This window comes from Balaenoptera ricei, chromosome 10 (assembly GCF_028023285.1).
Source record: "Balaenoptera ricei isolate mBalRic1 chromosome 10, mBalRic1.hap2, whole genome shotgun sequence".
Classification (NCBI taxonomy): Eukaryota; Metazoa; Chordata; class Mammalia; order Artiodactyla; family Balaenopteridae; genus Balaenoptera; species Balaenoptera ricei.
In genome coordinates this window covers 63,921,366-63,944,543 of record NC_082648.1, presented here as the reverse complement: position 1 = coordinate 63,944,543, position 23,178 = coordinate 63,921,366, and the positions used below count along the sequence as shown (strand labels likewise).

The 23,178-nt window shown below is 38.4% G+C and overlaps 1 protein-coding gene across 3 annotated transcripts in view; it reads left to right on the top strand.

The window, feature by feature from the left end:
* The first annotated feature begins 4,220 nt into the window (after positions 1-4,220).
* The window catches only part of NAP1L1 (nucleosome assembly protein 1 like 1), a 32,902-nt gene continuing 13,944 nt past the window's right edge, over positions 4,221-23,178 (top strand). For 2 of the 3 annotated variants that reach the window (XM_059936547.1, XM_059936548.1), the window contains exons 1-4: positions 4,221-4,372; positions 14,958-14,994; positions 19,291-19,376; positions 20,866-20,968. In XM_059936547.1, coding sequence (XP_059792530.1) covers positions 14,978-14,994; positions 19,291-19,376; positions 20,866-20,968 — 206 coding nt within the window. In that variant the 5' untranslated portion in view covers positions 4,221-4,372; positions 14,958-14,977. The remainder of the gene's footprint in view (positions 4,373-14,957; positions 14,995-19,290; positions 19,377-20,865; positions 20,969-23,178) is intronic. The other variant, XM_059936546.1, reaches the window with a different exon arrangement.

Below are 23,178 nucleotides of genomic sequence, written 5' to 3'. Positions count from 1 at the left end.
ATAGAAATGGCTTGTTTTCTCCCTAAGTCGTCTATTTGTGAGAAACAAGGAAAAAAAGTAAAATCTGGGAAAGTAGAACTTTATTTGGCATGTAAGTTAGAAAAGAAAAAAAAAAAACCAACCATCAAAGAGCAACATAAGGGATCCTTGCAGTGAAGGAACTGTTCTGTATCCTGCCTGACATGATACAGAAACTTACACGTGATAACATTGTAGAAAATTAAACACACAAACACACACAAGAGGACTGAAGTAAAGGGGAAATCTGAATAAGATTGTGGATTGTCGTTATCATCGTGGTAAACTGGGTAAAGTTTACGCGGATCTCTGCGTTATTTTATACAATCGTGTGTGAATCTACAATCATTTTAATAAAAATTTCAACTCAAAATGATAGCAAAATTAAGATAACCAAATATATATATATATATATTAATCTCCTTTTGGATGTAGAGGAAGAGATTTAAGGCAACTTTTCCACAATTCCTCACTGGAATTTTGATTGATTTTATGTTGCAATTATATAATAATTTGGAAAAAAAATGGAAAAAAAAAAGAAGGGGAGAGCAGAGGGCATAAAAACACTTGTCATGTTGAGGGCATAAAAACACTTGTCATGAGGGCATAAAAACACTTGTCATGTTTGCCAGATTCAAAACTAAGATAAGGTATTTAAATGTGTAGTTTTTTAGATGATAATTATGATTGGTGCCATATTTTACATATTGATTAATTGTGAGGGGAGAAAATAAACATTTATTGGGTACTTAAATGCAATCACTGCTCTGGGGGCTTACGTATATTTTTCTACTTCATGCTGCTGAAGAGGCAAATTTTATTAGAATTATTAATGCACTTTTCAGATGGGGAAGCCTAAGTGTCAGAATGTGTAAGTACTTTTGCAAGGTCACAGTGTTAGGACTAAGCTAAGCCTGTCTGACTTTCAAGCCTATGTACTTTCCTACCACTTAGGGACAGTTACAGACACAAGCATATTTAAGACAGCATCTCTGTCCCTGACTTCTCTGGTTGAGCTCTACAGTGTCTGTACCCAATATTGAGAAATGTGGAATATAGTCCTTTTGTGGTTATCAGTGTGGATTACTTCAGCTCAGGAAAATATGTTTTCAAATTTGTGACAAGATAGCTTTGATAAAATATTTCGCAAAAAATAGAGTCAGATGTGATTAGACTTCAGGGCAGTCCCTTCAACCTTTAAACAAAACAAAAACAAAAACAAAAACAAAACCTCAGTAAGAGGGTTATAACGTTTAACTATTATGGAGTGTTTACTATCTGTCAGGTGCCAGGTTAAGCAACTTACGTGCTGTTTAACATTGCACAATGAAATAGGGATGAAACTTGGGCTATTTGACTTCAAAGCCACACTGCTAAACCACTGGGCTATAATGCTGTAAGCACCTACCAAATGAAATTAATGGGGAATGAAGAAAAAAGGAACTCTAACGAAAAGTTTAGCATGATCCACGATCAGTGACCAGAGCCACCATTTATTGTAAATTAATTACATGAGTTAACTACATTGTGTGATTTGGGGGCCTAAGGGGGTCTAAGCCATGAGAAAATCTCAAGGGTATGCTCAGATCGGTCACCTTCTACCCCTTTATGTGATTTTATTTTCTCCACAGCTCTTTCACTTACTAATACCTAAGATTATTTCATTACTTGTCTATCACTTGCCCCACATCACCAGAACACAAGTTCAATAAAATTAAGAACCATGTCTTTCTTGTTCAATGCTGTATTTCCAGTGTGTCAAGTTGTTCCTGACATATAAATATTTGTTGAATTAATGCATAAATGATTGCCCTTCCTGGGTCTTAAATGGTAGAGGTTTAGATTTACAAACTGTGGTTCAAAAGATCACATTAAAAGGCATGACTTATTAGCAATTTATTCGTGTTTCATTCCTTAGATTGGCTAGGATAATTGAAAGAAAGGGAGGAGGAAGCTGGAGGAAGGAGCTGGAGTAAAGGGGAAAGAGAGAATATAAACTGGTAATGATGAAGCCTTTAAATATGGCAGTGGGGGTTGAAGAAATTAGGAGCCTTGAATCAGTGCCTGAAATTGGTGGGGCTCCCTGGAGTGGGATGGAAACCATCATGAAGGCTAACTTCTCAATTTGGTCTCAGAAGTTCAAACCACCAAAGTGTATGGAAAGGAGGTGAACGTTATTTACCTTTGATTAGGCTGCTGTGCTCTTGAGGACTCCATTGAAATTAGTGCCAAGAGTACTGACATTTTGGGCACTGGTCTACCTAGTTTGTGTATTGTAGATTCTTCATGAGGAGTCATTATTGATGTGATTATAATCCTTATTAGCCTTACATCATTGTCAAGTACGATGTATATGAAGACAGAAGGTTGAGAACAAAATAATCACATAAGAAAAACCAAAATGAATGGATAAACTCAGTCATCTGTAGCATAGAGTGGGAAAGGCAACTAATTTCAATGAGGTTGGGGAGTGCCGAGGAAAAAAACCATATACTCTAAAATGGAATAGGGGTTGTTGCTAAACATGAGAATTACAATAGATAACTCTAAGCAGTTAGAAGTTTCAAGCAATACAAGAGAGAATAGTTCTCAAACTTTTTAATCTCAGGACCCCTTTACATTCTTAAAAATTGAGGACTCCAAGAACTTTTATGTGTATTATAGATACCTATATTATCATATTTGAAATTAAAATTAAGAAATTTTAAGAGTAGTTATTTGTTATTTCATTTTTTTTTAAAGCTTGATGGTATTCACATTGCTTAATTTGTGTCATGCTTTATTTATTTATTTTATTTCTTTATTTATGGCTGTGTTGGGTCTTCGTTTCTGTGCTGGGGCTTTCTCTAGCTGTGGCAAGCGGGGGCCACTCTTCATCGCAGTGCGCAGGCCTCTCGCTGTCGTGGCCTCTCTTGTCGCGGAGCACAGGCTCCAGCCGCACATGCTCAGTAATTGTGGCTCACGGGCCCAGTTGCTCCGCGGCATGTGGGATCTTCCCAGACCAGGGCTCGAACCCGTGTCCCCTGCATTGGCAGGCAGATTCTCAACCACTGCGCCACCAGGGAAGCCCCGTTATTTCATTTTAAACATTCGTTATTTCATTTCATTTTAACAGAAAATAATCTTTATATGAAAAGTACTTTTCAAAACAAAAAAAAATTGAGTAGAGTGGCATCGTTTCATGTTTTTGCAAATCTCTTTAACGTCTGGTTGAACAGCAGATGACTGGATTCTAATATTTGCTTCTGTTTTCAGTGTTTCCATATCACATGTCATGTAGCCTCTGTAAAACTCCACTCTACACTTATGAGAGAATGAGAGTGCCAAGGCAAATAACATTTTAGTATTATTATGGAAATACTTTTGACTGCCCCCTTGAAAGAGTCTGGGGACCCTCGGACCACACTTCGAGAACCACTGTTTTAAGAGTTAACATTAGTCAATCCAGCTTCAACTGAAAAATAGCCATGAGGTTTCACAGGCCCTGAGGCTTTACATGGGATTTACTTTTTCAAAAAGATGAAACAACACTGTCCTCATTATAAAGCATCCAGACAATACACAAACATGCTATTTTCATCCATCGAAAGCCCTAAAGGATCGCAAGTCTAGTAAAAGGATGGAGAGGTAGCAATGAAGAGCATCCCGGAAGCCAGGGAGACCCACTGAGTTAGGAGAAGCAAAACCAGCAGAAGACGCCGCCGAGGTGGTCAGAAGGAAAGAACTGTTGTTCTGAGGGGGAAAAATGGGCGGGGAGAGAAAATGGTTACCGGGGACCGGAGACTTGCAGGAATTAGGCCGTGACAGCGTCGGGAACTAAGGAGCGCTCGCCGGCAGGATGCAGCAAGCCGGGACCCGGTGGCTGGCCCCCTGCCTACACCCTTCCCAGTACCACGCAAGGGGGACGAGGTGAGCGGGGGACGAGGTGAGCGGGGGGCGAGGCTGGCGGGCCTGGGCCCTTCCCGGGAACAGAAGAGGTTGCGAGTTCCTTTCCAGCGAAGCGGGTAGAAAAGAGACGGCTGGAGGCTTAGTAAGGGGCGGAGGCGGGAACCCGAGGAACCCAAGCTTGGCGCGGGAGGTTTGGAGGTCGCCGGGGGAAGACGGACGGTTCTGTTGCTAGGCAACCTGTCCTGGACCCGCCTCCCTCTCGCGTTGCTAGGAGACGGCGAGGCCAGGGGGAGGGCGGTGGAGGGGGCCCTACGTGCTGACGCTAATTGTATATGAGCGCGAGCGGCGGGCTCTCGGGTCTTTTTTAGCGCCATCTGCTCGCCGCGCCGCCTTCTGCTCCTCCCGCCGCCGCCCTGAGTCACTGCCTGCGCAGCTCCGGCCGCCTGGCTCCCCGTGCTAGCCACCGGTAACGGACGGGAACTCGGAGGGGAAGGGGGGACGTAGAGGCGGCCTGCGCGGAGGGAAGGGGTGAAGGGACGGGGAACCGCGAGCGGGCGCCTCTGGCCGCCCGGGCCTCCGGGGCCGTCCTGTGAGGCCAGAGCCCGAGCCGTTTGCGGAGTCTCGACCCCGCAGCCGGAGAGGGCCCGCGGGATCGGCCGGCGCTTCTCTGGGGAACCGATCAGGACACGCGCGGGGGTCGGTGCGGCCCGCGTGCTGGTCTGCGCCGAGGTTCTGAGCTCCACCAGCTTCTCAGCGCGGACGGGAGCGAGGCCGCGGCGACGCCCGGGCGCCCGGAGGAGGCGGCGGCCGCGCCGCTAGGGACCGGCAGGCGCCTGGGGTGCGGCCCGGGCCCAGGTCTGTAGCCCACCGCCGCCTCGAGGCCCCCCTCACTCAAAAATAATACTCGGAGGGAGGCCGCTGGGGGATGGAAAGAACCGCGGAGGCTGCGAATTCCGATGGGAGGGAGGGGCTGTGAGGGGACGAGGCCCCTGGGCGGGGAGGGGGCGGGGAGGCAGCGAGGCTCCTGGGCTCCCCGCCCACTGTAGGCGGCGATGGGTCTGGGAGGGGAAACCCCCGGCGGCTTCCCTCCGCACGTGGTCGTCGGCGGGGCCTGATTGGAGACCCCTGTCTGGTTATCCCTACTTTACTGAAAGTTGTGGAGATGGTGGGACGTGAAAATGAATAGTGAGCCAATAAGTCCAGCCCTTGAGTTTCCAACTCTTCCCTGCTTCTCTTTGGTCTTAATCTTTTTATTGGTACCGGAGGAAAGTGTGAACGTTAGGTGCTGAATGATGAAGCAGGGCCTCCACTGCTAGGATTTTAAAGAATTAACACGTGTAAAGCGCTTACGTTAGCTGTTATTAACAAGAGATTCTTTTGTGTATCTCAAGTACAAATTAGAATTAGGATGGTTATCTTGACCAGGGTTTTTTATTTGGGGAGAATTGATCCTAATCAGTCTAAGCCTGAACAGTTCTAAGGTGGAAGTAAAGGATTTGGCCTGCAGTGTCTTTAATTTTTCTAGGACTCCTATTGTTTTCTTACAAATTAGTTCCTTTGTTCACGTTCCCACTCTAAGATAGTTAACCAGTTGTTTTGTTTTTAAGATGAGTGGGGTTATGGTGGAGGAGGTATTATGGGGTGGAATGCGGCGTAAATGCAAACGTACTGAGCGAAGTGTATAGTCTGCTGCCTTGTCAGTGCGCCCGCTTTGCCCTCAAAAAAAGAGGCAGGGCAGGGAGACGGGTAATGAGGTCCTATAGGGGAGGGCTGGGTTTTCCGAGTACAAGAAGAGCCAGGCACGTGATGTCCTCAAGGAGCCCCAATTTTATTCTCTCACTGTCGGATGATTCTGTAAGGACTGCGTTTTAAAAGCTCACAACTTAAAACTGCTTGCCTGATTTCAGGAGAGCTGAGCTGGAAAACGAAATTTGCCATTTTTGAAAATACGTAGCATCAAAATACCTTTGCAAATTAGTATTTAGTTCCTATTTTCTTGTCGGCTTTAATTAATACTACTTCTATACGTACTTTACTTAGGAAGTAATACACCTTTGGATAAGGGAAAAACCTTATATTTAGAATGACTTATTTAAAGCTGACGGGAGGTAAATGAGGTTTACAGTGATCTTCTGGGGCTGAAGTCTCACGCTTCTTTCGAAGTTTTCTGAGTTCAAATTAATGGCACAAATCTAAAATGTGCTATTTGCTTTTTAAGAAGACTGGTCCTTCCATACCAGTCTGAAAACTTTAATAAAATGTATATGTTGCAAAGTACCTATTTTTGATACAAGACCTATTGACAGGGAAAATTACTAAGCTAATACTAAATGTGACACCCTTGTCCTCTAGAGGTTAAAAAAAAAAAAACCCAACACTTTTACCAGAACTAATTTAATCCAGGTGCTATTTTTTTTTTATTACTTACTCAACTTGCCCATATTGCCTCGAGATGACTGACTGATTCTAAACTCCCCAAAATGTATTCAGTACAGCGTCCTTTTGTAGGAAAAGGGGCTAAAAAAGGTACAATCTGATTGACTTGAAGGTATGAAGATGTCAACATACTGCTTTGCTTACTTTATTTTCTGCTTGATTGTAAATTTGAAATATTAATGAAAGGGGATGAATCCTGATCAATTTAGAAAACTAATGATCAATCTATTCATATCCTCAAGTCTAATCAATGCTGTAATTACTTGTGTTCTTAGTTGATTCTTTGAGTAAATATTTTAGCTCCTGTTTGGACATACACCTTATTTCATGAGCCAAACAGGCAAATTGCTTGTCTAGATATAAAGTGTTGAGTTGTGATTAGTGCCCTGAAGAAAAAGAAAGTGGGGGAAGTGGGAGATAGTGTAGTATCTGTAACCTTCTTTACATGAAGGAATTTGTTAAAACGGTAACATTAAGACCCATTTCATACTAATTTCATCTGAGTAAGTTCTCTCCCTGTTGGGCAGAGTAGGGGTTAGAAGGTGAGCACGGTTGCTTTCACTCTTCCTTGTAAGTTGCTTAGTACTCTGACTGCAGACCACTAGATCACATTACTGGGCTTGCCATGGAAAGTGGCCTCTACACTTCTGGTTAACAACTCTGCCTTTTACTGCTACATAGTTTGATGTATTTTTACTTGCTCAGAAGTTTTGTATATTGTGATTTTTATTGGGAAAGGAGGCTATAATTTTGAAGAGTTTATTAATTTGAATTATTTTCTCAGGTAAAGAGGGTACATAAGAAGAGCACAACAGGCAGAAAATATTCTTGAATGATTATTCAGGCAATGTTTTACTCTGCATGTATATTAACACATTTAATGCTCCTGGAGATAGCTAGTATCAACATTTTGATGAGGAAACTGAGGTACAGAGCAGTTAAAGAACTTATCCAAGGTTACATAACTGAGCAGTGATGATTTATAATAAGGATTTTATATTGGTTTAAAGGGAGTTCCCTTGACTTAAACTGTTGCACTGTATACACATCTGCTTGGAATTTAAAAGCACTCTGCTTGGGTTCCACTGGGCTTCAAGGGAAAGTTCAAGCACTTACAATCCTGAAGATTTCTTCCAACATATGTCTGATATGTGAATAAGTTGTTTTAGTTTGTTAATGCTGAGTGAATTTTCATGAAATATCAGTATGTTTCTCTGCTGTTGGGTCAGATGATACCTTGATCCCTTGAACAGAAGATAGTGTTCTCAAATAGGAGTTCATTTGGCTTGGGAGTGTAATACAAAAGTCAGTTCTAGGTTGACTTTTGATATCCCTGAAGTGAAAAAAGTGAACATAAAGAATGAGATGTTCTAACTGTGAGGTTGTGCTGGAATCAAGTAAAGTACTGAGCCCCTGGACCACCGAAATTGTTAATAGAACAACAATGTCCAAAATACAGATTAGTTTAAAATGCATTTGGAGTGAGATATGAGTTCTGAGGTAAAGGGAAATTTTTTCCTTGGGATGTTATTGGTTCCCTTGAACTCTTTTGCTTTAAAACATTTGTAGTTCTTTTTTTTTTTAATTCTTTAAAAATTTTTATTTTTTAATTCTTATTTTCTTACTTTTTTATTTTTGGCTGTGCCGCATGTCTTGTGGGATCTTAGTTCCCCAACCAGGGATCGAACCCACACCCTCGGCAGTAAAAGTGCGGAGTCGTAACCAACCACTGGACCGCCAGGGAATTCCTAAAACATTTGTAGTTTTTAATGATTGGCTGTTTCACCATGAAGTAGTCATTTTCTATAAAGGAATGTAACTATAGGTTACTATATAATCTATGTAGCAGTAGGCTGATAGGGGAGGCCCCTTGGCTTTTGGAATAGTGGAATTGGCATGGGTATTGGAAGTCAGATTTTAATTCCTAGTTTTTTCACTTGTGTGTTGCTGAGCAAGTTGCTTACTAATCTGCAAATAAGAGGAAAGCATGTAATAATCTTTTATAGAGTAAGCTCCATGAATATTAGCTTTCTTTCCTTCTCATTGAAAGTAAGGAGAACAGAATCAGGTATACTGGAATGGTAGGTCATTTGATGTCTGGACATCTAGCTATTATAAGACCACAGAATAATCAAATGATGGTCTGATTGAATCACTTGTTTCCCCCTCTTTTTCCAATGGAAGATTTTCTTTGTGTTCAAGTTCTTGGGTTAAGATTTGTCTTCAGTCATGTTATGAACTGTGTCTTTCCATTGACATCTTCTATAACATATATTGATTGGGTAGTGGGTAGAACCTTTTATTGTAAACTTTAATCTCTTTAAACTTTAAAACAGTGATAACCACCTTTTGGTTAAGGATTGTATTCTACTTTGAAGCTTTTTGTATTCTTACGTTGTAGATGTGTTTTTTTTTTTTTTTTAATTCTTTGTTTTATTTATTTATTTTTGGCTGTGTTGGGTCTTCGTTTCTGCGCGAGGGCTTTCTCTAGTTGCGGCGAGCCGGGGCCCCTCTTCATCGCAGTGTGCGGGCCTCTCACTATTGCGGCCTCTCTTGTTGCGGAGCACAGGCTCCAGACGCTCAGGCTCAGTAGTTGTGGCTCACGGGCCTAGTTGCTCCGCGGCATGTGGGATCTTCCCAGACCAGGGCTCGAACCCGTGTCCCCTGCATTGGCAGGCAGATTCTCAACCACTGCGCCACCAGGGAAGCCCCAGATGTGTTTCTTATAAGTGGGATGTAGTTGGATTTTTTTAAATCTAGTCTGACAGTTTTAAAAGGGAGCCTTTGGTTGACTTATGTAATCACTATGATTAGGTTTAAATCTGATTTTTGTGTGTGTGTACTTTTTATTTGTCCAAAACCTGTTTTTCTTTTAGGTTGATGTAAAAATAGGTATAATTTACTTGGTGTTCCTTGTACTTTGGAAGCTACGTGTTCTCTTTCTGAAATTTTGGAGTCACCCTAGAAATTATAACATGCTTACTTAAGAACATTAGAATAATCCATTTCCTCCCCCCTTATTCTCACCACTGACAATGTTATGGTAGTTTAAATTTAACACTACACAGTGGAGATATTATGTCTTTTAAAATATTTGTTTAGGTATATGCTGATATCCTTATTTCCTCTCATTTCTTCTTGTATCTTTAGATCTTCTGTTTGGGATCACTTGCCTTTGGAGAATATACTTAATAGCATTTATTAATGAGAGTGCTGGAGATATTTTTGCCTGAAAGTACCTGTTACACTTGCATTCTTTTTTTTTTTTTTTAAATTGAAGGAAACTTTTATTCTTCTTTTAAAATTTATTTATTTTTGGCTGCGTTGGGTCTTCGTTGCTGAGCGCAGGCTTTCTCTAGTTGCGGCGAGCGGGGGCAGTAGCTACTCTTCATTGTGGTGCATGGGCTTCTCATTGCAGTGGCTTCTCTTGTTGCAGAGTACGGGCTCTAGGCGCGTGGGCTTCAGTAGTTGTGGCACACGGGCTCAGTAGTTGTGGCTTGTGGGCTCTAGAGTGCAAGTTCAGTAATTTTGGCACGCGGTCTTAGTTGCTTCTCAGCATGTGGGATCTTCCCAGATCAGGGCTTGAACCCGTGTCTCCTGAAATGGCAGGCGGATTCTGAACCACTCTGCCACCAGGAAAGTCCCTCACCTTCATTCTTAAAGGATGTTTTGGTAGGGTGTGATATTCTAAGATCCTTAGTTATTTTCAGCACATTGAGCACACAGTACGTTCTGTTGTCTTTTGGTGTCTGTTGAAGAGAAAACAGTCGCCAGTCTTCTGTGCCTTTGAAGTTAGTCTAAGTCTTTTCTCTGTGTGCTTTTTGAGGTGACTTCTGTCTCTATTGTCTTACATTTTCACTCATATATCTAAGTGTGGGTTTTTTATTTATCCTGATTGGAATTTGTAGCGCTTGTCTTTCATTAGTTCTGGAAAATTCTTAGCTATTTATTCTTCAAATATTCTGCCCATTCTGTCCTCTACTCCTAGAACTTCTATTGAATCTTTTTTAGACATTATTGTGTCCTAAAATGCTTTTTCAGTATTTTTTATCCTCTAGTCTCTGCCATACTGTGGAAGATTTCTTCTAAGCTCGCTTCCAGCTCACTTAATTCTCTCTCCAGCTGTGTTTGGTTTACTGTTAAACCTGCCCATTTAGTTTGATTTCTGTTATTTTTATTTCTAGAAGTTCTGTTTAGTTCTTTGTCAGATTTGCTCTATCACCTTTAGTAAATGAGTGTTTCTTGTAGGTACTGCTACAGACACTGTATTTTCAAACTTAATAAGCATGATTGTTTTTTCTTTGTGGTCTTTTTGACAGTATTCAAGTCCATTCATAGGACCGGCCCCTATTGTTCTCGAAAATTGCTTTATGAATTATTTGAGGTCTAGGATGAAGGCACCTTTCATTTACATTTGGATATACAGGTGCCTAGGAATGCTGAGATGGCTTTAAGCTCATAGCTTAAGGTTTTGGGTGCAACGCAGATGAGGTGAATTTGGGCTTTTGAACAGGAGGACCTGTTTATTATCTCTGAGAATATAGCACTTTGATGTTCCTGCTTAATTTGGGAGGTTTGCTATAAAGATTTCCTACCTTGAATAAGTCCAGGGCTTTTGGTTTCACCAGACAGTAGTTCAAATTTGAGATTGGCAGTTGCCCTCAGGGCAAAGGTGGCTTCCTTCTACTTATCCTTTTGCTTCCTGTTTTGCCTTCAGTTTTGGGTTAGTAATTTCTTACTATCTTATTAACATTTTTCCATGCTTTTAAGATTTTAACAAGTTTTTTATTCTGTACTTTTAATTAGTTTTCATTGATAGAGTTGGTCTGCATAATCTAGCTTGTCACTACCAGGAGTGGAAATTCTTCAGAACTCTTAGAAAGCAATTTCATGTCTGATAAATAAAATTCTCATTGATTTTACTTAATGTTGTTGACTACAATAAAAAAAAAAAATCAATGTAGGTGTTAACCTAAACTTGTGTTTCTCAATGTGATCTGAATGTCTGAGACCACCTGCCTCAGAAGCTGGGTTTCTTATTTTGAATGCAGATTTTTGCGTCCACTCCTTGGTTTTGAATCTGGGTATGGGAATAGCTCCTTTATTTTTAGTTTTTTGATTTATTTGTAATTCTAGATTTACAGAAAAGTTGTAGTTTGGAGATCCCATATGCCCGTTACCCAGTTTCCCCTAGTGTTAACATCTTATACTACCATGGTGCATTTACTGGTCGGTCTGTGCATTTGTCAAAACTGAAAGAAGCTGTTTTTAACTATCATCCTAGGTAATTATTTTGCAGAAACACTGACCCCATGTAAAGAATAATTCAAAATGGACAGAATGAAAAACATTGTGTGTGTTTATTGAGTGTTAACTAGGTGTCAAACACGAATCTTTTACATGAATTTGCTTCTTAATAAGAGAAATCCAATGAGGGAAAAATTTTCTCCTGCTTTTTGAAGATGATGAAATAAGGCCAGAAGTTGTTCGCCTGAGCTAGATTGCTGCAAAGCTGGCGTCAACCCAAATGATCTGACTGCAAAATTAGGCATACTTTTCTTTAAAAAACAAAAGTGTATACAACCAAGAAACCTAATTTAGCCAGAATGAGCAGATTGTAGAAGGCTTCTCTGAAGAAGTGAGTGCCATCCTGTTCTATCTTGAATCCTCTGTAATAAAGAATCAAAAGAATTTCATTATAAGAGTTTGAATTCTAAATGTAATGCCACAAGGTGGACACCGAGGGTAGAAGTGTAGCCATTTTTCTGTGAACGTGTTAAAATGTTATAAAAATTTGAATTTAGAAGTTTTGGGCTTTTTTTGTTTCATACTTTTGATAATTGTTGAATTTACTACACTGTATATTCAACCCAGCAAATTCTAAAATGTTACTAAATAAGTATCTGTATAGGAAAACCAAATAATGCAGAATGAAACGTAAGTTCTCATTTACTTCCAGTCTTTTCTCTCTTATAGGTAGCTCCTGTTAGGTTTCTGGTGTATCTTTCCAGAAATGTCTTATTCATAAGAAAGTATGTACATGTATGAGTATGCACATTCATATATATCCAGATTGGATTTTGCCATACATCCTTTACCCCTGCTTTGGTGCTCTTTCCATATCAACTCAGATCTGCTTCATTTTTTTATTGCAAAGCATTCCATTGTATGCACATTAATACTAAGTGTTTTTTTGTATACTACTTTGTATACTACTCTGAAGGATATGATGCAGTGATTGGAAAGAGCAGATATAATCCCTGTAATCATGAATTTTATGGCCTGGTCAGTTGGGGGAGACAGACATTAGTCAAATAATCACGATAATTTATAATTACAAACTTGAGACATCCTATGAGGGAAAGAAATGGAGCTTTATAGGAGTGTGTACAACCAAGAAATCTTACTTGGCCAGGATGTACAAGTTGGAGAAGGCATCTCTGAAGAAGTAAATGCCAGCCTGTTCTGTCTTGAAGAAGTAAATCTTTGAGCTGAGAGCCAAAGAATGTATAGGACTGGGAAGAACCTATTAGGCGAGCATGAAACATTTACAGACCCTTAGATCCTTTAATTTTTTTCATGGTAGGTTCTCATAAGTGAATAACCAAGGCTGGAGATGGACATATTTAAGGCTTTTGTTATTCCCATGGCCAAAGTGCTCTCCAGAAAGGTAATGGTTTATAGGAACACTAGCCATATTTAAGAATGCATATTCACCATAATTTTCCCTGCATTAAAAGAAAATCCTTACTCTGATTTCATAGACAAATCTGAATCCTGCTTGTGTTTCTTTGACTGATTGAATATTTTTCTTATTTTTGAATTAGTATCTTCATAATTTTTTGCTAAATGTTTTGTTAATGCTGGCTAATTAACCAGCATCACTAGAGAAATTTATCAATGCTGTTAAAAATTATTTACAGCAAACAGAAAGTGTATAAAATAGAGTAGGATACATTAGGAAGAAATATTCCTAAATTGTCTAAAGGGTGGGTATTGGATCAGCAATAGTATTCCAAATGATAGCACTTCACTGCTAAAATCAGTAACTTAATTCTTTAAGTGAAAAGCATATTAAGTATGTTCGTATGAGGAATCACATCTTGTAGCATCTTGTGAGTTAAAGACTAAGGTTTTAATTTTTAAAAGATTAAAAATTGATTTTAATGTGGAATTCTAACCTTAACTTTTAAAAAAGTAATCTGTGCATTACCTATGGCATTCAGCCATTTTTCTGGCTCAGTGTAACACATTTTGTCTTAAGTTTTGGTTTTCCATTTTTTTTTGAATTTAACTTAATTTATTTTTTGTACAGCAGGTTCTTATTAGTTATATATTTTATAAGGTTTTGGTTTTCTAAAAGCAGTATTCTCTAAGTTAATACTAATTTTATAGTGCGAAAGAACTTAGGATATGTTCTGATCAGTCCTAACAGTATTCAGGTCTGATAAGCAAGAACATTATGGACAATGTGCCAGCATATCTGGGGTAGGCTGGGGGTATGGTGGTATTCAGTGATGTGACATGAGGTACATTCACGGAGATGAGGAAGGTTTACTTGACATAGATTGGGACCAGAGCTTTTTAAAACTGCCATTAAATAGTTTAAAGGGCTGACATTTGATAACAAGAATTATTAAACTAAAAAAAAAAAAAAGATCTCCAGGGGGAGCATAATGAGTACAGTACAGCATGTGGCAGATTTTGACTTTCTAACATGAATTTGATAAAAATTAATACTGTTAAAAATCAAGTGGGTTTGAGAGAGGTAAAGCAGTTGTCCACACAAAGACTTATACACAAATGCTCATAGCAGCTCTATTTATAATAGCCCCCTGCCAAAAGAAAACCCAAATGTCCATCAACAGCTGAATATTTAAACGTACAATAGAATATATGTTTTCAATGGAATACCACTATACAATAAAAAGTAATGAACTGTTTGATAAGTACTACAACATAGATGAATCTCAGAATAGTTTTTTCTGAATGAAAGAAGCCGGAACCGGGGGAAAAAAAGTACATACTGTATGATGGCATTTCTATAAAATTCTAGAAAGTATGAACTAGAGTGACAGCAGAGCAACAGTTGCCTGGGGTGGGAAGCAGGAAGGGGAGAAGGGAGGTGTTCTAACAGGGCAGGGGAAAAACTTTGAGAGTGATGGATATGTTCATTATCTTGACTTTGATGATGGTTTCATGGGTGTATATATATGTGAAAACTTGTCAAAGTTAAAAAAAAAAAAAAATCAAGTGTGAGGTACTAAGCAGCCCAGAAATTTAAGCAAAAATTGACCATTCATGATTGTTAAAGGAATTTGAATAAAGACTCTTTGTATTGTTCCTTTCCTGTGATTCTAGCATACATTAGATTTTCACCAACAGTGCTATTGTAGAAATCCTTGCCCGATAGATTCTGAATGCCAAGTAGTAACTTGTAAGCAGCATCCTCTGAAAAATTACTTCAGTGACTGGTGTCTATGTTCCATGTTTTTTCTTGGAATAGTTTTAACGTGGTATTCATTTAAAGGGTTTTGGTTTCATATATTTTTATTGGTTATAAATAAGTCGTATGCTCTTTTTTTTTTTTTTAACATTGATGTTTTTCTCCATAGATATTTGGCGCTCATACAACATGGCAGACATCGACAAGTAAGTGGCAGATAGTTGGTTCCTTTTTCAGATTTGGCATCACTTTGTACCGTGTGATGTAGTTAACAGTGGTACAAATTATGTACTATGAAAATGTATGGTAATGGCATGCTTTAGTGCCTGCTATTTTAAAAGTTGGGTACAATGTATTCAAGACAAAATATAGTATACATAATCACTGTCATAAATATAGTAAACCGTTTGTCAGTATTTATTCTTAGGGAAGTGCTGAGCACAATAATGAGTCATAAATATTTGGAGAATTCATTTTTACCATTTCTCCAAGATTTTACTACTTGCATTGTAAAGTATCATACATACAAGATAAAAAGTGTATGAAACGTATGTGTAGAGTTTAAAGAATAACAGTACACTTGTGTACAAGTTTTTAAAAATGGATCATTACTTTTAGAAGCCCTGTGTGCCCCTTTTCAATTGCATCCTTCTTTTCTCTCCAGAGGTGTCAGTACTATCTTGGCTTTTGTCTAATTCACTTCTTTGTTTTTCTTTAGAGTTTTACCACCTACAAATTCTTAATCAGTGTTTACTTTTGAAAATCTGAATAGCAGTTACAAACTTAGCTGTGTAAAGAAAAAAGCAGTGTTAGTTGAAGGGTCCAAGGTAGGAAAATAAAAAGTAAAAGAGACTATCTGGGTCATGGACTGGCTTCAGCTTTCCTGAGTCTTTACAGGGGCTTATTTTGGAGAAGTCATTGGGCAAGGTCATACATCCTGGAAACCTAGGTTTATTGAAGTTGGCATCTGTCAGGATTCTAGTGTGGATGGATGTCTTGCAGAAGTATGGTGAAGGAGAATGAGGTGACCTGCACTGTTTGTTGCTATTTGTAATTTCACAATAGTCTGCCAATTCAGGAATAGGTAAAACAGAACATTTCAGGATGAAGGGGTTATGATATGATTATCCACAGCTGTTGTAGGCAGCAGAACATGGAGGTGGGAGGGCAGGAAACTTTTATCATAAAGGCAACACATTCAAGTATTTATAAGAATCTGGCCAATCCTCCCATGTATACTGTCTTCAGCATAAAAAGAAGAGTGGCAGCAGACATTTTAGTGATAATGGCTGTCAAAGTGATTGTCTCCTGAATCACACTGCTCCAGTGTGGATTGCTTGACCTTGGTTGCACAATTGTCGTTGTGGATTTATTTTATCGTCCTGGGGTTTCCTTTTGTCTCTCCTCTCTTGGGTTTGCTGTTTGCTATATCCCATGTTTTCATTTTTTGGTTCTTTGGTTTAGTACCTTCTTGGAAGAGTACAAGGGAAGTAAATTATTTTGAGATGGCATGACTGAAGATGACTATTTTACCCTTCTGCTTGATATTTGGGGTGTAGAATTGTAATTTGGGAATCACTTTTCTTTAGAATTTTGAAGGCATTGCTCCATTGTCACCTTACTTCTAGTGTTGCTGTGTTGAAGTTCAAAGTCGTCATAATTCTTGATCATTTGTATGTAACACTTTTTTTAAAACGTAGACATATATATCTATTTCTAGAAGCTACTCTGGCTTTGGAGTTCAGAAATTTTTACATTGTTAGGTCTTTTTTTTTTTTTTTTTTTTAAATCTCTTGTTAGGCATTCAGTGGTGGACCCTCTCAGTCTGGCAACTTGATAGCTGTCAGTTCTAGGGAATATTCTTGTCTTATTTGGTTGATTGTCTTGTTCCCATTTTCTATTTCTGGAGCTTCTGTTATATGTTGGACTGGTTCTTGTGATTACCTTTTGTCCTAGTTTCCATCTTTGTCTCTTTGCTCTTCTTTCTGGGCAAAGCTGAAGAAACTTTATCTTTTAACTCTTGTATTGAGTTTCTAAATTTCTGTTGTTTTAGTTTTCAGGCGTTCCTTTGCTCTCTGTTCCTATTTTTGTAGCATCTTGTTCTTATTTCACGGATTGTAATATCTTTTCTCTGGATGTTCTTTCCCCTGTATAGTCTGTTGGGTCTTAAATTTTTCTTTACTGTTTTGGTCTCCATGTAGGAGGCTTTCCTCAAATAGGAGGTAATACTTGTTTGCTCCTTAAGACTGGGTGGGGAAAATGCATAGTTGAAGGATGTTTTTTAAAAGTTAATTGGAGAATTTGAGTGTTGGGAGGGAAGGAGTGCTTTCAATTTAGGATTTTAATGTGGGCTCACCAGGGCAGACATTTGTTGTGAGACTCCCCACTGTCAGAATGGCATTTTTTTCTGGGCTGGTCACATACCCCAGTAAAGAGTGTTTGGGTAAAGATCTGGCTTCCATACATTTGGGAACTAACTTGGGAGAAGGCAGCTGGGGAGGGGTCTCTGCATTCAGCATTCTGTCAGTAGTATGTATGTATCTGTGATCCTCTAGTCTGAGCTTCCAGTTCCCCTTCCAGAGGAGAAACTGTTCTGCTGGAGGGAGAAAGAGGATCGAAGGATTTAACTGTTTATTAGTTTTTGCTTAGTTCTCCCTATTTTATCCACCCTCACACCCAAGCCCTAGTTCTAGAAGTGGCCTTTTTAAGATTCTGCATTTAGGCTGGTTCTCAGCTCTACCACTGCTGACTTTGATTTCAGTTCTCGGTGAATTTGCTGCTTTTTGTCTCCTTGTCCTTCAGTATTTGTTTAAAAATCCCTTTGTCATAATTTTAGTGGAGATTTTGGAAGGATTAAGATCAGATGAGTATGTGCAGTCTGCCATCTAACCTTCATTTTGTCTTAAACTTTGAAAAAAGAGTAAATTGGTTGTGATAGCTTGATTCTGCCCTACCCTTCCCACCCCATTTACTATTGGATGCCTGTGAGCTCTTAGGAGGGTAGGAGGAAGAGGAAGATCCTTGTTCTTTAAAGCAGGAGTCCGCAGACTTTTTCTTTAAAGGACCTGATCGTAAGTATTTTAGGCATTTTGGCTATGAGGTCTCTGTTGCAGCTATTCAGCTCTGCCGTTGTAGTGTGAAAGAAGCCAGAGACAATACATAAATTAATGTGGCTGTGTTCCAATAAAACTTTATTTATAAAAATAAGACTGGGCTGGATTTGGCCATATGACACAGTTTGTGGACTTCTGTTTTAAAGCTTTAAGTTTTAGATGTTCAATAAATGATTGAATGAGATGGTACTGGAGGAAGAGCTGTTCTATGTTATCTTTATGCTTAACTTTATAGTGAGTAAAAGATATTCCCAAAATAATCTATTGCTTCTGATGGGAAGGCTGTTTTTTTTTCCCTTCGTTGACAGAAACAGATTTTTCTAGCAGAATACAGTTGAACTTTTCTATAGTTGTTCCTATATGAAAATTAATTTTTCAAATGCTATTTCTAGACATGAAAGCAACTAATTTTCTAAACCAAATACCGTACTAAAATGTAAAATAACACAAGGAATTGTATGATGATCTGTATGTTGAGTTAGATATCCTAATTCCCCATTTTAATGCTGATTGTAATCTCATGTTCAAAAACTAGATTTTTAAGATGAAATGGAAAGAATGTTATTACTTTTTACCTTCTCTTTCAATGGTCCATCCTCCTGGCTTTACTCTAAGCATGAAGTAGACTCAGGTCTTCTTAACTTTTACTGTTCTTCCCCATCTCCCCTATGAAGTGAAGAAAAAGGAAAGTCCAAAGATAGTAAGTACAGGCTGATGCGGTTGTTCCACAGCCACCAGGGATCCAGGATCCTTCTGTTTTTCCAGACTCCTTAATTTATTCTTAGCTGGTGAGTTCCATTCTCTAGGATGCCTCATGGTCCAACATGGCTGCTGGAGCTATAGCCATCATATCCCTGTTCTAGGGAGGGTGCAATATTGAAAAGGCTTCCAGCTGTTTACCATTCTATTAAGGAGGCTTTATATATATATAAAATTCTACATTCCTTCTCTTTTTTTTACCTTACTGCCAAAATATGGTTATATAGCCACATCTAGCTGAAAGGTAGGCTGGAATATGTAGACTTTTTAGCTTGGTGTATTACCATCTCATATAAAGTCAGAGTGCTGTTACTAGGAAGAATGAAACCAATAGATTTGGGTAGAAACATCCTCTGAATCACAACCTATCAAACCACATTTTTAAAGCTTAAAGTATAAACTTTATATTAGACCATATGCTTTTAAATGAAATTTTAAGTATTTCTAATTTGTCCTTGTTTACATATGACGTTAGAAAACTGAATCACCCTTTGGATTTCCTACTTCATATTTTTGAAAGAGGAATATTAACCTAGAAAATGAACTGAAGTTTTCTATAATTTTTTTTTTTTTTTTTTTTTTTGGGTAATTGGTACATTTGAACCTTGGTGTGATATTATAATATTATAGCAAAGAACAGTCTGAACTTGATCAAGATTTGGATGATGTTGAAGAAGTAGAAGAAGAAGAAACTGGTGAAGAAACAAAAATCAAAGGTATTATTTTAAATTCCTTCAGGAGCCAGTGATTGCTGGCACATGTCTTCTAGAGGGTAGTAGTAAATACCATTCTCTTTTTGGATACTTGTCCATTTTACTGACTAGCCAAACCTGCAGTAACAGTTTTGTGTGTAAATGTATGTTTGGGGTGGGGGGCGGTGAGGGAGGAAGGGAGGGGCAGAGGGAGCTGGAGATGGAGAGGAGTGGTAGTAAGGGAGGAGGGAATGGATGTAGTGACCCAGCAGAAGTCACTGTGTGTACCCTCTACTACTGAGGTGATGTCATAGCTTGTCAAACAGTTGCCTGTGAGATTTGTCTCAATTTAGGTATGTTATAGGTGGTGGTAGGAGTTGTTTCTAGTGGTGCTTCTAAATAACACTAGCTTAGACTTATTTGAAAATGTTTAGTATTTAATATGTAGAAAATATGTAGTGTATGTCTTTGTTTTTTAATCCATTCCAACCAATCAAAAAGAGACATTTATTAAATGTAGACAAAATCATTCAAAATTTTCTTTAGCAAATTATTTTTAAAGGGGGTAATAATGGTAGTGGGGAATTATACTGCTTTAGGATATGCCCTGTAGCTTAGGAGCCAAGAGTATCAACGTACCAGATGACTCAACTTCTCATTTTTAAGCCAGAGTGAGGTTTATTCTGAAAAGACTGCTGAACTTCTAGCTTCAGCTTTCATTGTGCAGCGTTTTTTTAAAAGATACAGGACTATCTTTAGTGGCCAATATTGGTATTTCTGAAAGCATGTTGGTTATCACAACTGTACATCATCCAATAATAAAATCAGTATTAGAAGTAAATTGATGTTTAAAAACATAAATTGGGAAAATTAATGGTAATTTTTTGATAAAGTCTGTATTGATGAAGAAAATAAGATAGCAAAATAATTTGTTTTGCATAAATCTAGGTTATTTTTGGATTTAATATAATTTTTAGATGCCATTAATAACCAAATTTTATTCGGCTTTAGTTACAACTTTTGACTATCTCAGTTGTTAACTTTCTCTGTTCAGATACCCACAGGCACATTATACAAGCATCAATGAAACGTTCAGATTTATTTGACCATCTTTGTCCCAGGCTTGAAACTGTCACTATATTTGCAGTTTTCTTGTATGTGTTGTTTGACTTCAAAGGGTTATCAAGGATCATAGATAGGCATCTGGATGAATCTTTGAGCTTCCCAAAACACAAGGTGGGTAAAACACAAGATAGTAGGAAAAGAAAGGATAATGTTCATAGTAGTTGTGGCAGCGGCCTTGAGAAATGGTGTACGTTAGACATCATTAGAATCTGAACTTTTCCTGTACACTGGGTTTTCCTAGAATGAATTTTCTTTAGCTTGCTGCTCGTCTCTACTCATACCAGCAATTTATGCGCTAGTCAGGAAAGCTTCATGATTGGATTGTCCTATTCAAATAGCATGATACATTTTCATAAAATCCTTCTTTCAATGCCCTTTTTTTTTAAAGCGCGTCAGCTGACTGTTCAGATGATGCAAAATCCTCAGATTCTTGCAGCCCTTCAAGAAAGACTTGATGGTCTGGTAGAAACACCAACAGGATACATTGAAAGGTACAAGTTCTTCTTTTTCATAGTCCTTATTTATCTTTCTATAATCAACGTTGCAAGTGTATATTTTTAAGGCCATCTGGGACTTATGTATGTCACAGTGGAAAGCTAATGTTCATTAGTATCTAGTTTAGGATTATTGGGAGTTTAAAATTTTGCTGAATACAGATTTAGAGTTGGTCTTTTAAAGTTTATTTTGGTTCATCTCTGTAGGAAGTATACTGATCTTAAATCATTTCTGAGATTTGTTAGAAATGCACAGAATTAGAAGAAATACAGATTTCTTATTTATTTCATTGGTGATATAAATCACTAATAATAGCCCAAATATCTTATTCTGCTTATAATTTTTTACATAACTTTATAATTCTAAGATCTATCCTCATTGCTGTCTGTATGTATCTCTCGTCATTAGTTTCTAGCTTCTAAATGTTTCCTGGTTCTCTGTGATGTGTGTCCACCATGCTTTATTATATGCTTTTTCCTTGATGGTCATCCAGTTTGTCTCCAAGCTTCATCAACACGAATTCAGTTGTGATGTTGTTCACCCTTGTGTATGTCCTCTTAAGGAGCTGTGTAGGAATTTCTTTGGGATATGTACTTATCGGTGGAATTGTTAATTATGAGATATGCAGGCCTTCAGTACTTCCAGGTGCTTTCTGCAATGCCTATATCCAGTATGTGAAGGTTGCTTTACCCTTGTGTCGTTGCCAACAATTGACATCATTCAGCTTTATAGTTTTTCTGTTTTTACCAATCTAAGAGGTGCAGGCTCATTTTGTTTTACTTGTATTTTCTGATTTCTAATGAGTTGAGCTTCCTTTCATAATGATTGCGAATGAGCCTTTTAGGTTGCTCATTTTGTACCCTTTTGCCCATTCACATTTTGGGGTTTACTATCTTTTTTTTTTAATTAATTAATTTTTTTTTGGCTGCGTTGGGTCTTTGTTGCTGCACGTGGGGTTACTTTAGTTGTGGTGAGCGGTGGCTGCTCCTCGTTGCAGAGCACGAGCTTCTCATTGTGGTGGCTTCTCTTGTTGCGGAGCACAGGCTCTAGGCACGTGGGCTTCAGTAGTTGTGACTCACACGCTCCGTACTTGTGGCTCACGTGCTCAGTACTTGTGGCTCGTGGGCTCTAGAGTGCAGACTCAGTAGTTGTGGCGCACAGGCTTAGTTGCTCCACGGCATGTGGGATCTTCCTGGACCTGGGTTCAAACCTGTGTCCCCTGCATTGGCAGGTGGATTCTTAACCACTGTGCCACCAGGGAAGCCCTGGTTTACTGTCTTTTTCTCGTTTTGTATGGGTTCTTATGTATTCTAGGTTTTAATCCCTTATCAGTTTTAGACTTTGTAAATAATCTATTGTGTCATTTCTATTAATTTTGTCCGTGGTGTCCTCTATTAAACAAATCCTTAATTTTTATGTTTGTTAAATTTTTTGACCTACGGCTTGTTCTTTTGAAGATAAGTCTTTCCTTACTCCTTCTACATTTCCTATTGACTAGTTTTACCTTTTACCTTTAGGTCTTTAATCCCTTTAGAGATCACCTTTGTATTTCATATTAAATAGGCATCTTTCTTTCCTTTCTTTTTTGGTGAGCTAGTTTTTATAATGCTTCACTAAACAGTTCATTCTTCCCCCATTTATTTGTGTTACCACCTTTATTATATATCAAATTCTTATAAACACCTTTGTTTGTTTCTGAGCAGCACTCTTCTTCATTGGTTTTTTTGCCTGTTCTTTTGTCATTGTCCCACTTAACTACTCTGGCTTTATAGTATGTCTTAATATCTGGCAGCGTGAGTTGCTTTCTTCTACCACCCCTCACCCACCATGGAACACACTTTTAAGGTTGATCTTACCATCTGTAGCCCTTTATCCCATGTATGGTTGAGAGTAAGTTTATCAGGGTTCTCTTAAAAAAACAAAAACAAAAACCCTCAAAATAACAAACAAAAAACTAGAATTTTCATAAGAATTCCAATATCTTTTTAGTATTAAATTGTCTCATTCATATCCTTGTATTTATTCAGATCATATTCTGTATCGTTTATTACAAAGTTTTCTTCTTGGTTAATTCCTCTATATTTGTGTTGCTGTTATAAATAGTATTTTTTATTGTATTTTCTGGTTGGCTGTTCTTGATAAAGGAGTACTACTGATTATTATTTTTTTAAAGTTGATCTTGTGTCCAGAAACCTTGCTACTCTTA